The sequence below is a fragment of the Hyla sarda genome, chromosome 4, assembly GCF_029499605.1.
Source record: "Hyla sarda isolate aHylSar1 chromosome 4, aHylSar1.hap1, whole genome shotgun sequence".
Lineage (NCBI taxonomy): Eukaryota > Metazoa > Chordata > Amphibia > Anura > Hylidae > Hyla > Hyla sarda.
The window spans coordinates 53,196,133-53,216,176 of NC_079192.1; the positions used below are offsets into that span (position 1 = coordinate 53,196,133).

The window sequence follows — 20,044 nt, forward strand, 5'->3', positions numbered from 1 at the left end:
CTAAGGGTGTGTTCACACTACGGAAATTCAATGAGGAACTTCCACAGTGCATCCATGCCATTTAATACGCTCCAAAAGTTTCTTCTCTGATGGATTTAGACGTAAGATTGAAAGTGTTTAGGCCAAGTGCACACTATAGAAAGTTTTCTGGTCGGCCAGAATCAGTCATCACTGTCCCCACAGAGGGCAACATCTGCTGCGAGGATTCTGCCAGAATGTTGAGTAGGTTCAATGTTCTGGCGGAATTATTTTAAATCGGAATTTTCTGTCGGAAATGCCGGACCATAAAATTTCCACCATTGTGAATGGGTTAATGGAAAGCCCATTCACCTGCATGTTAAACCATCACACGGCGGAATTTCCGACCAAAATTCATGAACTGAATTCCGATGGGAAATTCCTTACTGTGAACCCAGCCTAAATCCTCCGGCTAAATCCGATTCCTGGTTGGCAGTTCCGCTACAGAACTTTTAACATTTGAACTAAACAGCAGAATCCCATTAAAGTCAATGGAAAGCCTTGTTGCAAGAGGATTCCCGCCTAAATTTCTGAGAGAAATCTCCTTGGTGTGAACTAGGCCTAAGAAGCACACACCTCTTAATACATTTGCCACATGGCATGTGTGCACCATATAGCTGAAGTCTTCAACAGTTGACATAGATTTTAGTTAAAATTGATGGCGTCATTTTAATAAGTCGAGAACAAGAGGTAAAGGCTTTGTCCATGCCCTCCTACATTCCCCTAGGAAATGAAGAACATTAGCAAACTTTTTGACAGACCTGTCTAGCAATATATTGTGGCAGGCATTTAGACATAAGCCATCAATGTTCTTTCTCGAAAAAAATCTAAACTCTCAAGGAGGTGGAAGGTGAAGAATAAAAAAAAATAAAAAAAATGCTGACAGGCTAAATAAACTCGGCACCTCGAGTAGGCCTCACATTGCCCCCTGCACAGGAAATATCTGAAATCCAATAGGATCTGTGAGGTGGAAATGGTGGGGGAAGCTGGAAAGAAAAAAACTCCTAAAATATGTCAGATAATTAAAGGCGGATGTTGGATGAAGGAAATATTTGTGAGGAGAATTGGCTACTTACTGGAGGAAATGGAGGATAATTTCATGATTTGTCAGATATAGGCCAAAAAAACAACCACGTTTTTAATTTTTTTTATTTTTCCCCCTTCTCATTGAAAACGGCCAGAGCGCTATCATAACATGCACAAATGCCTGATTTCTTTCCATTCACGTCTCAAATAACACAGCTGTTTGTGAAATTTTTGTTTTGATTTTTTTTTTTTTTATCTGGAGCGTATCATGGAAGACATCTGTGAGGGGGAATTAGAAAAATGTCCAGCTCAGAGTTATTGCACATCGTTCAGCCATGATATACCACGCTCCAGATCACCAAATTACCTCAGCTCCGCAGCGCCGGCAATCAGTATTGTTTAATGTAATGCTAGGCATTTATTATCTGATGGACTTGGGCCCGAAAGCTTTTACCTCTCGAGAGTCAAGCGCTAAAATACGGCGTGAAGAATAATGGTTACACATGGCGACTCTGACCTTTTCAGGAGCCTAATATATCTATCCACACTGAACATATGCAAAGTTTTTCATTGGTTATACCTTATGAACAAAGCGCTATTACTTCTATACAGCCATAGTATAAAGGTGATTTTTGGTTACACCTTTAGGGTGTTCCAACACTTTTAGGTATTTAATTGCAATTATCGAAAACAAGTGATGTCAGATTTACACAAGCATAATATGGGCGCATTTATGCACCCATATTATGGCTGCAAGACCTGGCCTTACCTGAACCGATCGAGATGATGCTGTCAGTTCAGGTCATTAGATCTGCCATTGGACCAGGACTTGCAGCCATAGCACAGGCACAAAAAAATGACCTGCATTATGTTTGCATGAATCTGGCTTAAAAGTGGAGCTCTATATCTCTTAAAGTGTGTCATTTATGTGTCCCCATTCCAGAGATGTCCAATGTCCCATGCCAGCCGAAGCCTTTGCCGACTGTATCTTGACCCCTCAAGAACACTGGAGTGGTGCGTAGAGACCACTACAATTGCCCTAAAACTATAATTGATAGTTCTTGAATATTTTGAATAATTATTTTCAGGTAATGGTTCCACTGGTGTATAAACGTATCCACTAGTTTAGCTTTAATAGAGTACCCTTTTCTAAAGGCTGCGAGCTGTCCAACATTTCCCACTGGAGGAAACGGAGATAGAAGAGTTAGTTGTCAACAAATACAATTTAATCTAGAGGTGTCTCACGGACACTTACCCACTACTATGCCTAGAAATACTGTGTTGACCAAGCTGATGTCCTATGGCCAGATTAATAGGAATTTATAGTAGGGGCAGGTTCTGCTCTCTGCTGACATCTCTGTCCATTTTAGGAACTGTCCAGAGCAGCATATGTTTTCTATGGGGATTTTCTCCTACTCTGGACAGTTCTTAAAATGGACAGAGATGTCAGCAGAGAGCACTTTGCTCGTGATGTCAGCAGAGAGCTCTGTGTTCCAAAAAGAAAATAATTTCCTCTGTAGTATTCAGCAGCTAATAAGTACTGGATTAAGATTTTTTAATAGAAGTAATTTACAAATCTTCAATACAATGGAGAGTTAAATAGAAATAATTGGCACTCACCGGTCTTCTCTAAAATCAGCTTCTTTATTAGTACATACTCAACATGAAATGCAGTCAGGGAGAGGGATCTGTGCAGGGGGGGGGGGGGGTAAGTAGTAGGCAACAGACTCTGTTTCGCTCGTTACACGAGCTTCATCCGGACATATCTACCTGGAACTCTGTGCTACTTCTTATACAGGTGGGTGGCCAATCGCAGAAGCTCGGGACCGCCCACCTTACCTGACGAACCTGGTGAGTTCTCGTTAGAGTCTCGTCATAGGCTAACCATCGCCATTTTTGTAAGTACGTCAGTATAATTAAGCATATACATAGAAACTAGTACATAAACTCGTGCAGATTAAAAACTGAATAGTTTAAAAACAGGGCGCATAATCTACCTTTTCATTAAGGCCGAGAGTGCCTGCTGCTGCTGTTTGTACGATCCAGTATGTTTCTCTTTGCAGTAGGTATTGATCCAAACTGATCCCCGGTCTGGGTTTAATTCTTTCTATCCCAGAAAATTTTAGGTGATCCAATTGTCCCCTGTGGGTTTCCATCATATGGGCAATAAGATGTGGCGCTCCCTTTAAGGTACGGAAGAAATATAGGTGTTCCCTAATCCGAGCGCATAACTGTCTTATCGTTTTGCCGATATAATAGAACCCACAGGGGCAGGAAATGACATATACAACAAACTTAGTTCTGCACGTAATTAAATCCGTCAGTGTGTGTAACTGCACCCAGTCTCATAGTTTTCAACTCGGCATTATATCTGCAGAAACTACATGACTTACATGCAAAATTCCCTTTCGGGGTATACTTCTCTAGCCATGTACTTTCTGTATTTTTCTTTGCCTTCTCTTGTTTTTTTAGGATATCACCTATAGTTTTGTTCTTTCTGTATGAGATTAATGGTTTCTTGTTAGCGACTTCTTTTAATTCTGCATCACTTTCTATTATGTGCCAATTACGTCTCACTGCTTGTTGTATAGTTTTATTCAGGGGAGTGTTCTGGAATGTGAAAGGGAATCGTCTCTGTTCAGGTGCATATTTCTTATTCTTATTTTTCAATAAATTAACTCTTTGCATTTCGGTTGCTCTTTTTCTACCTTCTTTTATTAGTTGTAGTGGGTATTGTCTTTCTATAAAAGTCTTTTTTGTAAATCATCAGCTTGTTTATTGAATGTCTCTTCTAGTGCATTATTACGTTTAAGACGAATATATTGTCCGTAAGGAACACCCTTCACTGATGCTGGATGAGAGCTATAACAGTGAAGAAGGGTGTTCCTGGACATTTCTTTTCTATATCCTTCGCTCAATATCTTATTGCCATAAACTGACAATTTCACATCTAAAAACTCGATGGATAAACCACCGAATTGTGATGTAAAAGCAAGATTCATTTTATTCACTTCATTTAAATGTCTTACAAAGTTGTCAAATTGTGACTCTGTCCCTGCCCAAGCTATTAATATGTCATTCACGTAACGGGCATAAAATTTCAAGTGTCCGATAAATGGATTCATGGAAGAATATATTTATTGCCTCTCAAATTCTGCCAAGAAGAGGTTTGCATAAGTACAGGACACCGGGGTACCCATCGGGGTCCCGGTGTCCTGCTTATACCGTCGATCACCAAACATGAATGTACTGTTCATTAGTACAAAAGAAAGTGCATCTACTATGAACCCAATGAATTCTTCTGACTTATTGGACCTTCTTAGTCCTTCCTTGACAGCCTGTACACCCGCTTCGTGTGGTATACGGGTGTACAGGCTGACCACATCTATTGAGCATAGCTTCCATTCCTGTTCCCAATTCAATTCTTCCATCATTTGTTAAAGATGCAATGTATCCTTTATAGATGCAGGTATTACCTTCAACATTGGGCTCAATAGCCATTCTAAATAATGTGAGAGGTGTTCAGTGACAGATCCCACCCCCGAGATGATAGGTCGCCCCGGGGGTGGGATCTGCCCCTTATGAACCTTAGGTAAATTATACCAGGTAGCAGGCTTGGGTGTTTCTGGAATGAGACGCGCTGCATTCTTTTTGGACAGAATACCTTTCTCTACTGTTAAATGAAGGAAAGAAGTTAGTTTAGAGAGGATTTTACTCGTGGGATCAGATTTCAATGGGGTATATGTGTCACTATTTTTGAAGTTGCCTTTCGGCTTCAGCTATATACATAGACTTATGCATTACAACAACTGCCCCACCTTTATCTGCCCGAACCACCTGTAAATCATCCCTATTTTTTAGGATATTAAGTGCTGTAATTTCAACTGCTGATAAATTCAATGGGGCTTCTTTGTATATTTTGGACTTCACGTCCTGCATTACTGCATTTTGGAACAGGTCCAGGCTACTCCCCGGGAAAATCGGGGGGTTGAACCTGGATCTCTTCCCTTTTGAAAAACAAACAGATCTAGACCCATAATCATTATTCAGTTCGCTGAATTCATTAGCTAGCATCTCTAAACATTCTATTTCCAATGGGGTACATTCTTTTGGAAAAAAAACCCCTAGGTTGTTTGTCTCTACCGGTAAGTCCGCCTCACATTGATCATGCTCAAATACTTTTTTATTTAGGAAGAATTTGTAAAGGTTAATGTCTCTCAGTGATTGTGCTAAGTCGATCTAAAAGGTGAATGGATTAAATTTCTCCACCATTCCATAACTTAAACCCTTAGAGAGAAGAATGTCCGTAACTGGATCGAGAGTCTCTGATGTGAGGTTTATAACATTGGACTCAATAACTGTATGTGGCCCATCTAGACTGTAGTTTTTCTCTTCTTTGGATCTGAGATTTCTTTGATCTTCCTCTTCTTGTATGTTTATTTTCTGTAAAGGGACTGCTTCGTTTTTATTTTTTGAAGGTTGTTCTTGTTGTGTCTTGTAGGTTTTATTCTCCTTGTTCACATTATCAGTGCATTTCTTAATGGATTGTTGCGATGATCTCCTATGTGAAAAGGATCTAGTTGCACTCTAAGGTACATTCTTTTTCTGATGCAACTGAAATTTATTTTCTTGATCATAGTCTGTTTTGTCTCGCAAGAATTTCTCTCGTTTCTTCTTCTTGACTTCTTCCTGTAATGCAGTAAGTTTCGTTTGTAGTTTAGAATAGAATGAGCGTTTCTGTTTGTCAGTAGCTCTTTTAGTGTATTCACATTTCACTTTTACCAGATCTTCATTAATTTTGTCATGTTTGATTCAACTTCTTGTCAGGAGAATGTGCAGAAGTTTCATGGAATGCTCGTGGTGAGCTTGTTTCCAGATATTAATAAAAATAGGATCATCATTGAATTGCGGCGGGACTTTATAGGCTCTAAGTCCTCTTGGCGACCTATCACAATGGACGTACGACTGTAGCGAGTTAATCGTCCAGAAGATGTTAATTTCCTTCTCGGATAGATTAGTTATGCGGTGTTCCAGGGATTTCACATCTATAAGCGCTGCGGAAACTGTAGGCGCTGTATAAATAAATAAATAAGTTCGATGTCGACCTTGGTATTACATTCCAGGAAACCCCCCCCCCCGGATCCTCTCTCCCAGTGAGTAATAGGTTTTCCAAATGAGGCAGCATCCCGTCCGATTCCATGTCCATATTTTGTGGCGTGTTTTCTGCAATGATAGCGTGCTCTGAATACAAAGTAGTCCACGATCAAATAGGCAAAACAGAAGTGTAATATTCGGCACTGCTACAGCTGGCTAAGCCGGACTATTGGACGGACGCTCGACTAGGACAAACCTGAAGAGATGTGGTGGTGCTCTGATGTAATGGCAAAGTTCAAATCTTCAATACAGTGGAGAGTTAGAAATAATCGGCACTCACCGGTCTTCTCTAAAATCAGCTTCTTTATTAGTACATACTCACAACATGAAATGCAGTTAGGGAGAGGGATCTGTGCAGGGGGGGTAAGTAGCAGGCGACAGATTCTGTTTCGCTCGTTACAAGAGCTTCATCCGGCCATATCTACCTGGAACTCTGTGCTGCTTCTTATACAGGTGGGTGGCCAATCGCAGAAGCTCGGGACCGCCCACCTTACCTGACGCACCTGGCGAGTTCCCGTTAGAGTCTCGTCATAGGCTAACCATCGCCATAAGCGCAATTTAATGACGATCCTATTTTTATTAATATCTGGAAACAAGCACACCACGAGCATTCCATGAAACTTCTGCACATTCTCCTGACAAGAAGTCAAATCGAACATGACAAAATTAATGAAGATCTGGTAAAAGCGAAATGTGAATACACTAATAGAGCTACTGACGAACAGAAACGCTCATTCTATTCTAAACTACAAACGAAACTTACTGCATTACAGGAAGAAGTCAAGAAGAAGAAACAAGAGAAATTCTTGACAGACAAAACAGACTATGATCAAGAAAATGAATTTCAGTGGCATCAGAAAAAGAATGTACCTTAGAGTGCAACTAGATCCTTTTCACATAGGAGATCATCGCAACAACCCATTAAGAAATGCACTGATAATGTGAACAAGGAGAATAAAACCTACAAGAAACAACAAGAACAACCTTCAAAAAATAAAAACGAAGCAGTCCCTTTACAGAAAATAAACATACAAGAAGAGGAAGATCAAAGAAATCTCAAAGATCCAAAGAAGAGTAAAACTACAGTCTAGATGGGCCACATACAGTTATTGAGTCCAATGTTATAAACCTCACATCAGAGACTCTCCATCCAGTTACGGACATTCTTCTCTCTAAGGGTTTAAGTTATGGACTGGTGGAGAAATTTAATCCATTCACCTTTTAGATCGACTTAGCACAATCACTGAGAGACATTAACCTTTACAAATTCTTCCTAAATAAAAAAGCATTTGAGCATGATCAATGTGAGGCGGACTTACCGGTAGAGACGAACAACCTAGGTTTTTTTTTCCAAAAGAATGTACCCCATTGGAAATAGAATGTTTAGAGATGCTAGCTAATGAATTCAGCGAACTGAATAATGATTATGGGTCTAGGTCTGTTTGTTTTTCAAAAGGGAAGAGATCCAGGTTAAACCCCCATATATTCCCGGGGAGTAGCCTGGACCTGTTCCAAAATGCAGTAATGCAGGACGTGAAGTCCAAAATATACAAAGAAGCCCCATTGAATTTATCAGCAGTTGAAATTACAGCACTTAATACCCTAAAAAATAGGGATGATTTACAGGTGGTTCGGGAAGATAAAGGTGGGGCAGTTGTTGTAATGTATAAGTCTATGTATATAGCTGAAGCCGAAAGGCAACTTCAAGATAGTGACACATTTACCCCATTGAAATCTGATCCCACAAGTAAAATCCTCTCTAAACTAACTTCTTTCCTTCATTTAACAGTAGAGAAAGGTATTCTGTCCAAAAAGAATGCAGCGCGTCTCATTCCAGAAACACCCAAGCCTGCTACCTGGTATCATTTACATAAGGCTCATAAGGGGCAGATCCCACCCCCGGGGCGACCTATCATCTCGGGGGTGGGATCTGTCACTGAACACCTCTCACATTATTTAGAATGGCTATTGAGCCCAATGTTGAAGGTAATACCTGCATCTATAAAGGATACATTGCATCTTTTACAAATGATGGAAGAATTGAATTGGGAACAGGAATGGAAGCTATGCTCAATAGATGTGGTCAGCCTGTACACCCGTATACCACACGAAGCGGGTGTACAGGCTGTCAAGGAAGGACTAAGAAGGTCCAATAAGTCAGAAGAATTCATTGGGTTCATAGTAGATGCACTTTCTTTTGTACTAACGAACAGTACATTCATGTTTGGTGATCGATGGTATAAGCAGGACAATGGGACCCCGATGGGTACCCTGGTGTCCTGTACTTATGCAAGCCTCTTCTTGGCAGAATTTGAGAGGCAATACATATATTCTTTCACGAAACCATTTATCGGACATTTGAAATTTTATGCCCGTTACGTGGATGACATATTAATAGCTTGGGCAGGGACAGAGTCACAATTTGACAACTTTGTAAGACATTTAAATGAAGTGAATAAAATGAATCTTGCTTTTACATCACAATTTGGTGGTTTATCCATCGAGTTTTTAGATGTCAAATTGTCAGTTTATGGCAATAAAATATTGAGCGAAGGATATAGAAAAGAAATGTCCAGGATCACCCTTCTTCACTATTATAGCTCTCATCCAGTATCAGTGAAGAAGGGTGTTCCTTACGGACAATATATTCGTCTTAAACGTAATAATGCACTAGAAGAGACATTCAATAAACAAGCTGATGATTTACAAAAAAGACTTTTATAGAAAGACAATACCCACTACAACTAATAAAAGAAGGTAGAAAAAGAGCAACCGAAATGCAAAGAGTTAATTCATTGGAAAATAAGAATAAGAAATATGCACCTGAACAGAGACTATTCCCTTTCACATTCCAGAACACTCCCCTGAATAAAACTATAGAACAAGCAGCAAGACGTAATTGGCACATAATAGAAAGTGATGCAGAATTAAAAGAAGTAGCTAACAAGAAACCATTAATCTCATACAGAAAGAACTAAACTATAGGTGATATCCTAAAAAAACAAGAGAAGGCAAAAAAAAAAATACAGAAAGTACATGGCTAGAGAAGTATACCCCGAAAGGGAATTTTGCATGTAAGTCATGTAGTTTCTGCAGATATAATGCCGAGTTGAAAACTATGAGACTGGGTGCAATCACGCACACAGTGACGGATTCAATTACGTGCAGAACTAAGTTTGTTGTATATGTCATTTCCTGCCCCTGTGGGTTCTATTATATCGGCAAAACGATAAGACAGTTATGTGCTCTGATTAGGGAACACCTATATTCCTTCCGTACCTTAAAGGGAGCGCCACGTCTTATTGCCCATATGATGGAAACCCACAGGGGACAATTGGATCACCTAAAATTTTCTGGGACAGAAAGAATTAAACCCAGACCGGGGATCAGTTTGGATCAATACCTACTGCAAAGAGAAACATACTGGATCGTACAAACAGCAGCAGCAGGCCCTCTCGGCCTTAATGAAAAGGTAGATTATGCGCCCTGTTTTTAAACTATTCAGTTTTTAATCTGCACGTGTTTATGTACTAGTTTCTATGTATATGCTTACTTATACTGACGTACTTACAAAAATGGCGATGGTTCGCCTATGACGAGACTAACGAGAACTCGCCAGGTGCATTAGGTAAGGTGGGCGGTCCCGAGCTTCTGCGATTGGCCACCCACCTGTATAAGAAGCAGCACAGAGTTCCAGGTAGATAGGGCCGGATGAAGCTCGTGTAACAAGCGAAACAGAGTCTGTTGCCTACTACTTCCCCCCCCCCCCCCCCCCCGCCTGCACAGATCCCTCTCCCTGACTGCATTTCATGTTGTGAGTATGTACTAATAAAGAAGCTGATTTTAGAGAAGACCGGTGAGTGCCGATTATTTCTAACTCTCCACTGTATTGAAGATTTGAACTTTGCCATTACATCAGAGCACCACCACATCTCTACAGGTTTGTCCTAGTCGAGCGTCTGTCCAATAGTCTGGCTTAGCCAGCTGTAGCCGTGCCGAATATTACACTTTTGTTTTGCCTAATTTACAAATCTGTTTAACTTTCTGGCACCAGTTGATTAAAAAAAAAAGTTTTCTACCGGAGTACCCCTTTAAGCCACATTTGATATAACAGTACCAAGTGGACAGATTACTGATTCCTATCAAGTTTCAGAAAAAGATTTTATTGTACTAAGTCCATAAAGCAAACTCTCACAACTCTGATCTGTCAAAACCTACATAGTGCCCTGAAAGTGCTCTCAGGAACATCTACACAGACTATAGATCCATAATTCCCAGCATGCACTGGGGAAAACAGCTGCCCAAGTTTTCTAGTCCGCGGCTGACTGGAGAACAATGGCAATGGTAACACAAGTGGTCTAAGAACAGCTGATGAACTGCTGCCAATGTAAACTCTGCTGATAAGAAGTTTGGGAAAAAGCTGTAAGGAAATCAGCAACAAAACTTTAAATGTACTATGAAAAAATTGTCTCCTACCCAATATATTTATATTTAAAGTTAAAGTTCATAACCTGAAACTCTGAAATATAGGAACAATCATAAAAATCTGAAATGTAATAAGAATAAAACATTATATATATATATATATATATATATATATATATATATATATATATATATAAAATATTTTTTAGAGGACTCTTTAAAAATCAAAAGGGCAACATGATTGGTTACTATGGTAAGCTTTTGATAAATTCCATCCCATTCTTACCGACAACGTCTAGCTGGTAGGTGTGGTTGATGCTGCCATACTTGTTCTCCACAATACACGTGTAATTTCCCTTATCAGATGGGACCACCGAATCCATAATAAGACTCCATGATTGAGGGCGGAGCTGAAAGTGAATGAAGTATAAAGGTTATAATATAGATCGACTTATAGACTAATGGAATCCATTAATCAATTCAGAGTTTCTTCATGGTGTTTGTTCTGGCACCAAAGATGGCTTCTTACTCTCGCTTTCTGGGCATCACTGCTAAGTCTAAATTATACCCAGTAGATAAGTGAGTGGGAGGAAAGGGTGGTGTATGAGTTACATGGTATAAGAAGTCTGGAAGCATCCTACTGGCCTATTAAATGGGTGCAGCCAAACCTCCTAGATACCCACAATCATAATATACAGTTACAAAAAGTTGGTTCTACAAGTTGCCCATCTTCAAAAAAAAATTAACTTTGTCAATAATTTGTAGAGTGATGCCGTCACTAGCATTGCTTCTTCTATCCATTTATTTACCCTCAGTTTGTTGAGCCATCTAACAAGCTCAGTAATCAACAGGGGGAGAGATTAATGAGCGTCAGCTTCTAAACCTGCTCAGACAAGCGGGGATACCATGCTGGGCAGGGAGAAAGGATGGTCCCACTTCAATGACCAGCCTGGCATGCAAGGTGATTTCATGCCCTGGCAGAAACCCAGTTAAAGTGAAGCTTCACTGGTGTTTACACGCAAACAGCACAAGATACTGAATGTTTAAAGGGGTACTACCGTGGAATTTTTTTTTTAAATCAACTGGTGCCAGAAAGTTAAACAGATTTGTAAATCACTTGTATTAATGTGGTGTCCCAGTACCGAATCCTATCCGGTACCTTTGTATATAAGTCTCCATAGCCAGAATCCCTAGGACGTCGGGGTTCTTCTTAACTAGCCCGCCCCTAGTCACCTCTCATCTAGGTATTAGTTATCTAATAATTCTTCAGGATTTGTATATATGTAGGATTGTACAAGTGTATATAAATGGTTAATTACCTATGCATAGCGGAACAGGACCTGCGGGTCACGTGACCAGGTGAACTCTGTGGTTTTATGCTTGAGGACCTTTGGAGGTCCCTGTGACATTTATCTCCGATCGCTCCTTGTAACGGTGAGTGACAGTGGATTGGACCAGTAAAAACGGCCCTGGCCCTGCCCATATAAGGGAGCGGCGGCCATTGCTCACTGTCTTTTCCTCGTGGGCTGTTGGTGGAGAAGGATCTGCGCTGCTATCATCAGTGAGTAGGCCTGAGCCTTGCGGTGACGGCTGATATCTGCTAGATTGTGAGTGTGTCAATCCCTTAACACTCTGCAAGGTCACCGGACCTTATCTATCCCCTAAATCCGGACGGATCTTCGCAATATTCCCTAATTCAGAGACTTTTATGAGAAGTCAAGGTCCGCAACAACTGTCAGTCATTGCACTAGATAGAGACTGTATTCCTGAGACTGTTACTGTTCATTGGATGTACCGCAAGCATTTAAGTAAAGTTATCCAAGTTCAAGTACCTTGTGGACCTTCAGTCATTTTATGCATGCACCTATCGTTACTTGGAAGGGCGGCGATAGGCCGGAGAATCACCTCTGCATACAAGCCCTCAGCCTGGCGTCACGAACTATAGGGTTAACATTAACCCCTCATCTACCATACACCCCCCAAGGGCTACCACATAAAAAAATCTTAATCCTTCCAGTACTTTTTAGGGGCTGTATACTAAAGAGAAATCCAAAAAAGAAATTTCCTGTGATGTCCTGACCACAGTGCTCTCTGCTGACCTCTGCTGTCCATTTTAGGAACTGGAGAAAATCCCCATAGCAAACATATGCTTCTCTGGATAGTTCCTAAAATGGACAGCAGAGGTCAGCAGAGAGCACTGAGGTCAGGACATCACAGGAAATGCATTTCTTTTTGGACTTCTCTTTAGTATACAGCCCCTAAAAAGTACTGTAAGGATTAAGATTTTTTAATAGAAGTTATTTACAAATCTGTTTAACTTTCTGGCACCAGTTGATTAAAAAAAAAAAAGTTTTCCACGGTAGTACCCCTTTAAGTCTAGCATTGTTGTTCGTACCTTATAGCCACCGATCCGATGATCAGGTTTAAACTCTCTGCCATTCTTCAGCCACCGTAGAACAGGCAGTGGTGTGCCCCCTGCTGGGCACCTGAACCTTATAGTCTTGGCTGCAGGCACAGCATGTAGCTTCTTCTCCATTTTTTCTGGGTTCGCCCAATAAGGTCCTGAAATAAGTTAATGAAAAGGGAATATTTTTTTTTTTTAACTGCATAGTCAGTTCTTTTGGTCATTGGACACCATCAACAAACTTGGAGATTGGACCAACCCTAAGAGCCTATGCTTTCTGCTGCATTTAATTGTTTAGTGTTAAAGGGGTAGTCCAGTGGTGAAAAACTTATCCCCTATCCTAAGGATAGGGGATAAGTTTGAGATCGCGGGGGGTCCGACCGCTGGGGCCCCCTGCGATCTCTCTGTACGGGGCCCCGGCTCTCCGCCGAGATAGCGGGTGTCGACCCCCGCACGAGGCGGCGGCCGACACGCCCCCTCAATACATCTCTATGGCAGAGCCGGAGATTGCCGAAGGCAGCGCTTCGGCTCTGCCATAGAGTTGTATTGAGGGGGCGTGTCGGCCGCCGCCTCGTGCGGAGGTCGACACGCCCCCTTCCCGCGGGCTGTCGGGGCTCCGTACAGGAGATCGCGGGGGGCCCCAGCGGTCGGACACCCCGCGATCTGCAACTTATCCCCTATCCTTAGGATAGGGGATAAGTTGCTCACCACTGAATCACCACTGGACTACTCCTTTAAGGTGATCAATGGATACAGAATATAATTTTTCTGATGATTCTATAGCTAAAAGTTATTCTTTCTAGTAGGCACTTGTGTCGTGCCCCCTACCCCATCAGGGTCTGCACTATGCATCAGATTTGCCTGGAGGGTCTCTTTAATCCATAAGGGGGGAGGGAGGGCAGTTTGGCATCTATATGAACAATTTTTAGGCCAGACGTTCTTCCCTAATCAGTGGATCTTCCAGCATGCCCAGCAGAACATATGTCAAAGTCAATGGCCTATGCTATTACACTGGGGAGTGTAGGGGGTCCAGCTGACCTGGTGGCCCTTGTCTAAGGGCCACTCTGCCATAGTAGGCACATGGTAGGTGGGGGCTCAGTTCTAGATTTTGCATAGGGGCCCAGTAGATTTAAGCTCAGAAAGAACAGCCTACAGGTTTTCCCATGACTAACTTAGACCGGGCCTCTAGCTTCCTTTCAGCCCCAGCATCTTAGCAAAGAAAGGGTTAATGCTACACAAGAGCCAGCCTTTCTTCAATTAGGATGGCATGGGGCCTGGAGGAATCCCACAGGAATTTAAGGTATGTGTTGTCTAAACGCAAATTGTTACCGGAGAAGAAGGGGATTATATGGCAGCCCCGTCCTGATGGTTTCATCATTAGTTAAGGTTTGATGGTGAAAAAAAAAAAAAGGCTGATTTGGGGGTTAGGGCCAAATGACAGAAAGTACATCAAAAACAAAAATACATTTGTGGGAAACTATGAACATTTTAGAAGCATTATTACAGAGCAGGAGGGGAAGCCTGGAAGGTGAAATTCTGCGATTTGCATCTGCAGATTTGTGCTAGGAAAATCTTCTGTCTGGCCTGAGCAAGCGTTATTGACCCTTTGTTAACTAATGGGTATCTTCCAGACAGGCGACAATCTTCACATATGCTTGATGAATTATTACATTGTATAATGACATAGATCTCTTGCATACTAATTCATAAATTATGCGTGAAGATTGATGCCGATCTGCAAGATGCCCAATAGTTAGTTAATGTGACAATAACGCCATCTTCTGAAATATTATGCATGAGAACTATGGGGGAGATTTATCAAAAACCTGTGAAGAGGAAAAGTTGCCCATAGCAACCTATCAGATCCCTTTCAGTTTTAACCCCTTAAGGACCGGAGGTTTTTCCGTTTTTGCATTTTCGTTTTTTGCTCCTTGCCTTTAAAAAATCATAACTCTTTCAAATTTACACCTAAAAATCCATATGATGGCTTATTTTTTGCGCCACCAATTCTACTTTGTAATGACGTCAGTCATTTTGCCCAAAAATCTATGGTGAAGCGGGAAAAAAAATCATTGTGCGACAAAATTAAAAAAAAAACGCTGTTTTGTAACTTTTGGGGGCTTCCGTTTCTACGTAGTACATTTTTCGGTAAAAATGACACCTGATATGTATTCTGTAGGTCCATACGATTAAAATGATACCCTACTTATATAGGTTTGATTTTGTCGGACTTCTGGAAAAAATCATAACTACATGCAGGAAAATTAATACGTTTAAAATTGTCATCTTCTGACCCCTATAACTTTTTTATTTTTCCGTGTATGGGGCGGTATGAGGGCTCATTTTTTGCGCCGTGATCTGAAGTTTTTAACGGTACCATTTTTGCATTGATAGGACTTATTGATCGCTTTTTATTCATTTTTTCATGATATAAAAAGTGACCAAAAATGCACTATTTTGGACTTTGGAATTTTTTTGCGCGCACGCCATTGACCGTGCGGTTTAATTAACGATATATTTTTATAATTCGGACATTTCCGCACGCGGCGATACCATTTATGTTTATTTTTATTTTTATTTACACTGTGTTTTTTCTTTTATGGGAAAAGGGGGGTGATTCAAACTTTTAATAGGGAAGGGGTTAAATGATGTTTATTCACTTTTTTTTTGCACTTTTTTTTGCAGTGTTATAGGTCCCATAGGGACCTATAACACTGCACACACTGATCTTTTACATTGATCACTGGTTTCTCATAAGAAACCAGTGATCGATGATTCTGCCGCATGACTGCTCATGCCTGGATCTCAGGCACTGAGCTGTCATTCGGCGATCGGACAGCGAGGAGGCAGGTAGGGGCCCTCCCGCTGTCCTGTCAGCTGTTCGGGATGCCGCGATTTCACCGCGGCTATCCCGAACAGCCCACTGAGCTAGCCGGCATGCTTTCGGTTTCACTTTAGACGCGGCGTTCAACTTTGAACGCCGCGTCTAAAGGGTTAATAGCGCGCGGCACAGCGATCAATGCCGCGCGCTATTAGCCACGGGTCCCGGCCGTTGTTAGAGGCCGGGCCCGACCCGCTATGACGCGGGGCCACGCCGTGGCCCCGCGTTATAGATCGGGAGTGGACACATGACGTTCCAGTACGTCATGTGTCCTTAAGGGGTTAACAAGGCCTCTGCAAAAATCAAAAAAGCGATCTGATAAGATGCTATGGGAAACTGGGCAACTTTTCCTTTGCACAGGTTTTGGTAAATCTCCCCCTATGTCATTATATTATAACCTTGTCCTCTTGCATTATAATTTAGTATATATATATTTATGTCAAACATTAATTACTATACATGCACTGTAGAGTAGATTGTATGCCAAGTTATTGCTGTTTTCAAAAGGCTATTCCGGGAGGCCACATAGATTCTAATCACAGATATAACATTACTGTTACTTCCTTTATTACATTTTATATGTATGCACTAGTTTACAGAGGTCTCCAGGCCATTCCTCTAGGCTCACCCACCAACATACCAGTTTTTTTTTTTTTATAGTTGTTCCATTGAAATAGAGCAGAGAGAGAGAAAAAAAAAATCAGATCTTGGACTGTGTGGTGGCCCAGTACGGGAGTTGTTACCCCGTACCCTTGCTGCCCTGTCAGGCAGCCTCCCTGCAGTGTCCCCAGGGCCTGTGTTATAACTTTAAGAAAGGTTCCCAAGTGATCTTCAGTTGTCATGGCACTTATGTGGTTGTTGCCCAGGAGGTATCAGTGACCAGGTGACTTAAGACTGACCAATGGGATCCCACCAGAGTTTCCCCCATAAAAGCCCTGGGAGGAGTCTCTTCTCTCTCTTGAGTCTTTGCTGAGGTCCAGTGCAGTCTAGTCTAGGAGTGTGTCTGGAGTCATAGGAGGTCTCAAGTCAAGTCTGCAGCTACAAGTAAGCCACAGTCACAGCAGTGTCAGTCACACATCAAGTCAGTCACAGCCATCTGTTGTCTAGTCAAAGTGGCCTGCAATAAATTGTATAGCTGTATAGACTGTACCATCTGTCACTCAGTAAAGCTACCATTGTCTGTAACTTGGCGTCAGAGTCATTATTGCCCCCATGCCTAGCCCAGGATCCAGCAGCATACCTTCAGGTGGTATTGAGGATAAACCACGCCCTGGCGTCACGAATACATGAGGTTAATGCCATCTGTCCTGCATCTCACACCCGATACCACAACTGTTTGTGGCCTTGAGGACTGGGTTGGGGACCTCTGCACTAGTATACAGTATATAGAAGATAGTGGGTCCCATAGTAAAGATCAATATGGGTCCCTAATTGTGGTGCTATTCAGATACCTAATGGGCAGGTGTTTGTATCCACCTCCAAAACATCGGCCACAAATTTACCACCAATGCAGTTCCGCACAAGAGGGGCATTTGGTGTTTAGTAGCAAAGGGGGTGACATCAACAATGGCTGGCCTCCAATACTCTAAGGGTCTTTTAGTAGTCACATGGGCAACCTCTATGGTATAAAGGCCCTGGTGTACTCTCACATCCCTATATACTTTAATTATTTCCTATCAAGCGCAGACCTAGAGCTATGTCTATTCTCCTGGTTCATAGCATGCTAGAAATAAAGTCTGACAGTAGGTAGACCAGCAGAGGAAAAAAATAAATAAATAGGAGGTAGGTCTAAGGCCACGTTCACACATTCTGTGTCACAGATTCTTACACTGTGCCAGCAATGCATTTTATGCCAGCAATTCATTATTGGTAATTCTAGGAGCCATTTCTCAATGATTAGACAATGAAAGAGCATTATGAGGTGATAACTTATCTAGTCATAAAGTATCTGCTGGGTGCCAATAGATGAATAAAAATAAAGCCATAATAAAATCCAACAGAAATCCAACAAAATCCAACCTGCTGGATGGGGTTTCCTTATACTCCTGGGATACCACCAAATGGGCCCCAATGACTAGAAGGACGGTCCGCCCATGGTGTTCACAAAACCCTTTTAGTTTTATCCATATCTTCAAGAATCGGTGAACAATCCAATAAGGCCCCATTGTGATTGACAATCTTATTTATAACCATTTTTCCACAATCATAGCATGAAACGGTAATGAGGACTTTGGTTTTATGAGAAAAACATGCTTGATGCACGAAAATACGACTGTCAGTTTAGCTTCGAGAATGGCAAATGCGCAATACACAATAAATTATTGTTTCCTACATCAATTGGTGACCTTAGTGATTTGTAATCAGCCAATCAATTAAGAATTCGGAGCGCTCATGAAATGTCAAGGATTATAGCATTGTCAGATGTTAAGTTTTCCTCTGTCTTTGGTTAATAGCACGTTATTCTATTAACTAACTAACAACGGAAGACTTTAAAGTATTTCTCTGCGACATGAAAAGTGTGTTTTAAAGATCAAATTTGAGAGATTTTTCGGAGTGACTTTTTCTATAGGTGGCAGAACATTAGTCGTGGCCCTCCTTTCTGAGAGGTTTTGCTGGTGTTGAAACTAGTCCAAAATGTAATGAATTCCTATGTGCCATTATAACTGCCCATACCCTCAATTCCCATGATGCTATATGAATATGGGGCTGCGCTAAGTTCAGTGTCTAAATACTCTAACCAGGGCAGAGGGTCTTCTTGGCACCAAGGACACATGTGCCAGCCCTGCCCCAGCAGAAAGCTCCTTAGAGATTTGGGCACAACTTGGTACCATAGAAAAGGTCTTCAGTTTATAACTTACGGTTAGGTTTGGAGTTCTCTGCAGCTTTCTCTTCCGAAGAAGAATTATCGTCGTCGTCATCTTCATCCTCGGCAGATGGAAGTGCATCTATGACGGCACAATAGGAACACTTTAGTCAGTACATCAACTTTTATTTATGGCAAAATCAAACAGGAGTAGAATCACCAGTATAATTTGAGGTAGACCTTCAGGTTAGGACACATGGTTTCATATGTTGGAACAATCTAGAAATACCATTGACTCGAAGGGCCTGATGGCCCTACAAATATAGCCTTGTTGCCCACAACAGTTCAGCTTTGAAACAAATATAATGCATTGCTTCCTATGGGTAACAAGGACAACTTTTTGTAACACGAGGCACATGAAATATTAAACAGTAGTAAAATTATATTAGGACAGTTTAACCTGTTGTAGTCCATAGTGACAGCCAACATTTGACAGACCACCTGTCATCTGGGAGCTAATGGAAAACTTTCTCCCCATTTTTTTTATTATCTTTTTACTTCCTGCCACCCAGGATCATAGAGACATCTGTTCCATCTTGGCCCCAAATGGATGTTTTTGTTTTGTTTTTTTTTAAATATTTTTTAACTTTCTGTTGGCCGATTGCTTGATTTCCTTCTCACAATAATGTGAAGCAAATAAAATGTGATGTGCAAATGTTTTTGTATATAAAACCCATAACTTCAGAATGAGCTTGCGCTAACTGGTCAACAAATCGGCTGCATTGAGGCAGATGACATTTTTGGTGGACAATAGTCTGACTGCTGCCATTACCAACAACTGTTCGCGTATAAAATCACAAATGATTGGCATCCAAAATGATCAAAAATTGGCCATTTAAGTGACCTTTATCTACGTGTAGGTAACTTTCGATAGCTCAGTCCGGCCACTTGAATAATAGGTGTTTGGCAGATATGACAAGAATATCGTAATGGACCTGAGGTATAAAATTAAAAAAGAACCTGTCATGTTGAACATTCTATCTGATCTGATAGTATTAGGTTATAGAGCAGGTGGAGCTGAGCAGATTGATATATAATTGTAACTTGTATATTAATCATTAAAATCTCTGTTCCTTTCATGCTTAGGAGTCTGGGTCTGTACACATGTTCATAAAGGAAAGGCTGTCATTAAGCAACAACACCCAATGGACTCCTGAATGCAGATGACATTGGGTTGCAAATTACTGAATCTTTTCAGCATTTTTATAGTAACAGGTTTCCTTTAAAGGGGTACTCCGGTGAAAAACTATTTTTCATCAACTGGTGCCAGAAC

At 41.2% G+C, this 20,044-nt stretch overlaps 1 protein-coding gene across 1 annotated transcript in view; it reads right to left on the bottom strand.

Annotated features, from left to right (window-relative positions):
- Nucleotides 1-20,044, bottom strand: part of FGFR1 (fibroblast growth factor receptor 1) — a 115,141-nt gene that overhangs the window by 27,286 nt on the left and 67,811 nt on the right. Inside the window, exons 4-6 of the mRNA XM_056570946.1 lie at nt 18,767-18,853; nt 13,019-13,185; nt 10,910-11,033 (exon numbers count right to left, since the gene is read on the bottom strand). Of these exons, the coding sequence (XP_056426921.1) occupies nt 10,910-11,033; nt 13,019-13,185; nt 18,767-18,853 (378 nt within the window). The remainder of the gene's footprint in view (nt 1-10,909; nt 11,034-13,018; nt 13,186-18,766; nt 18,854-20,044) is intronic.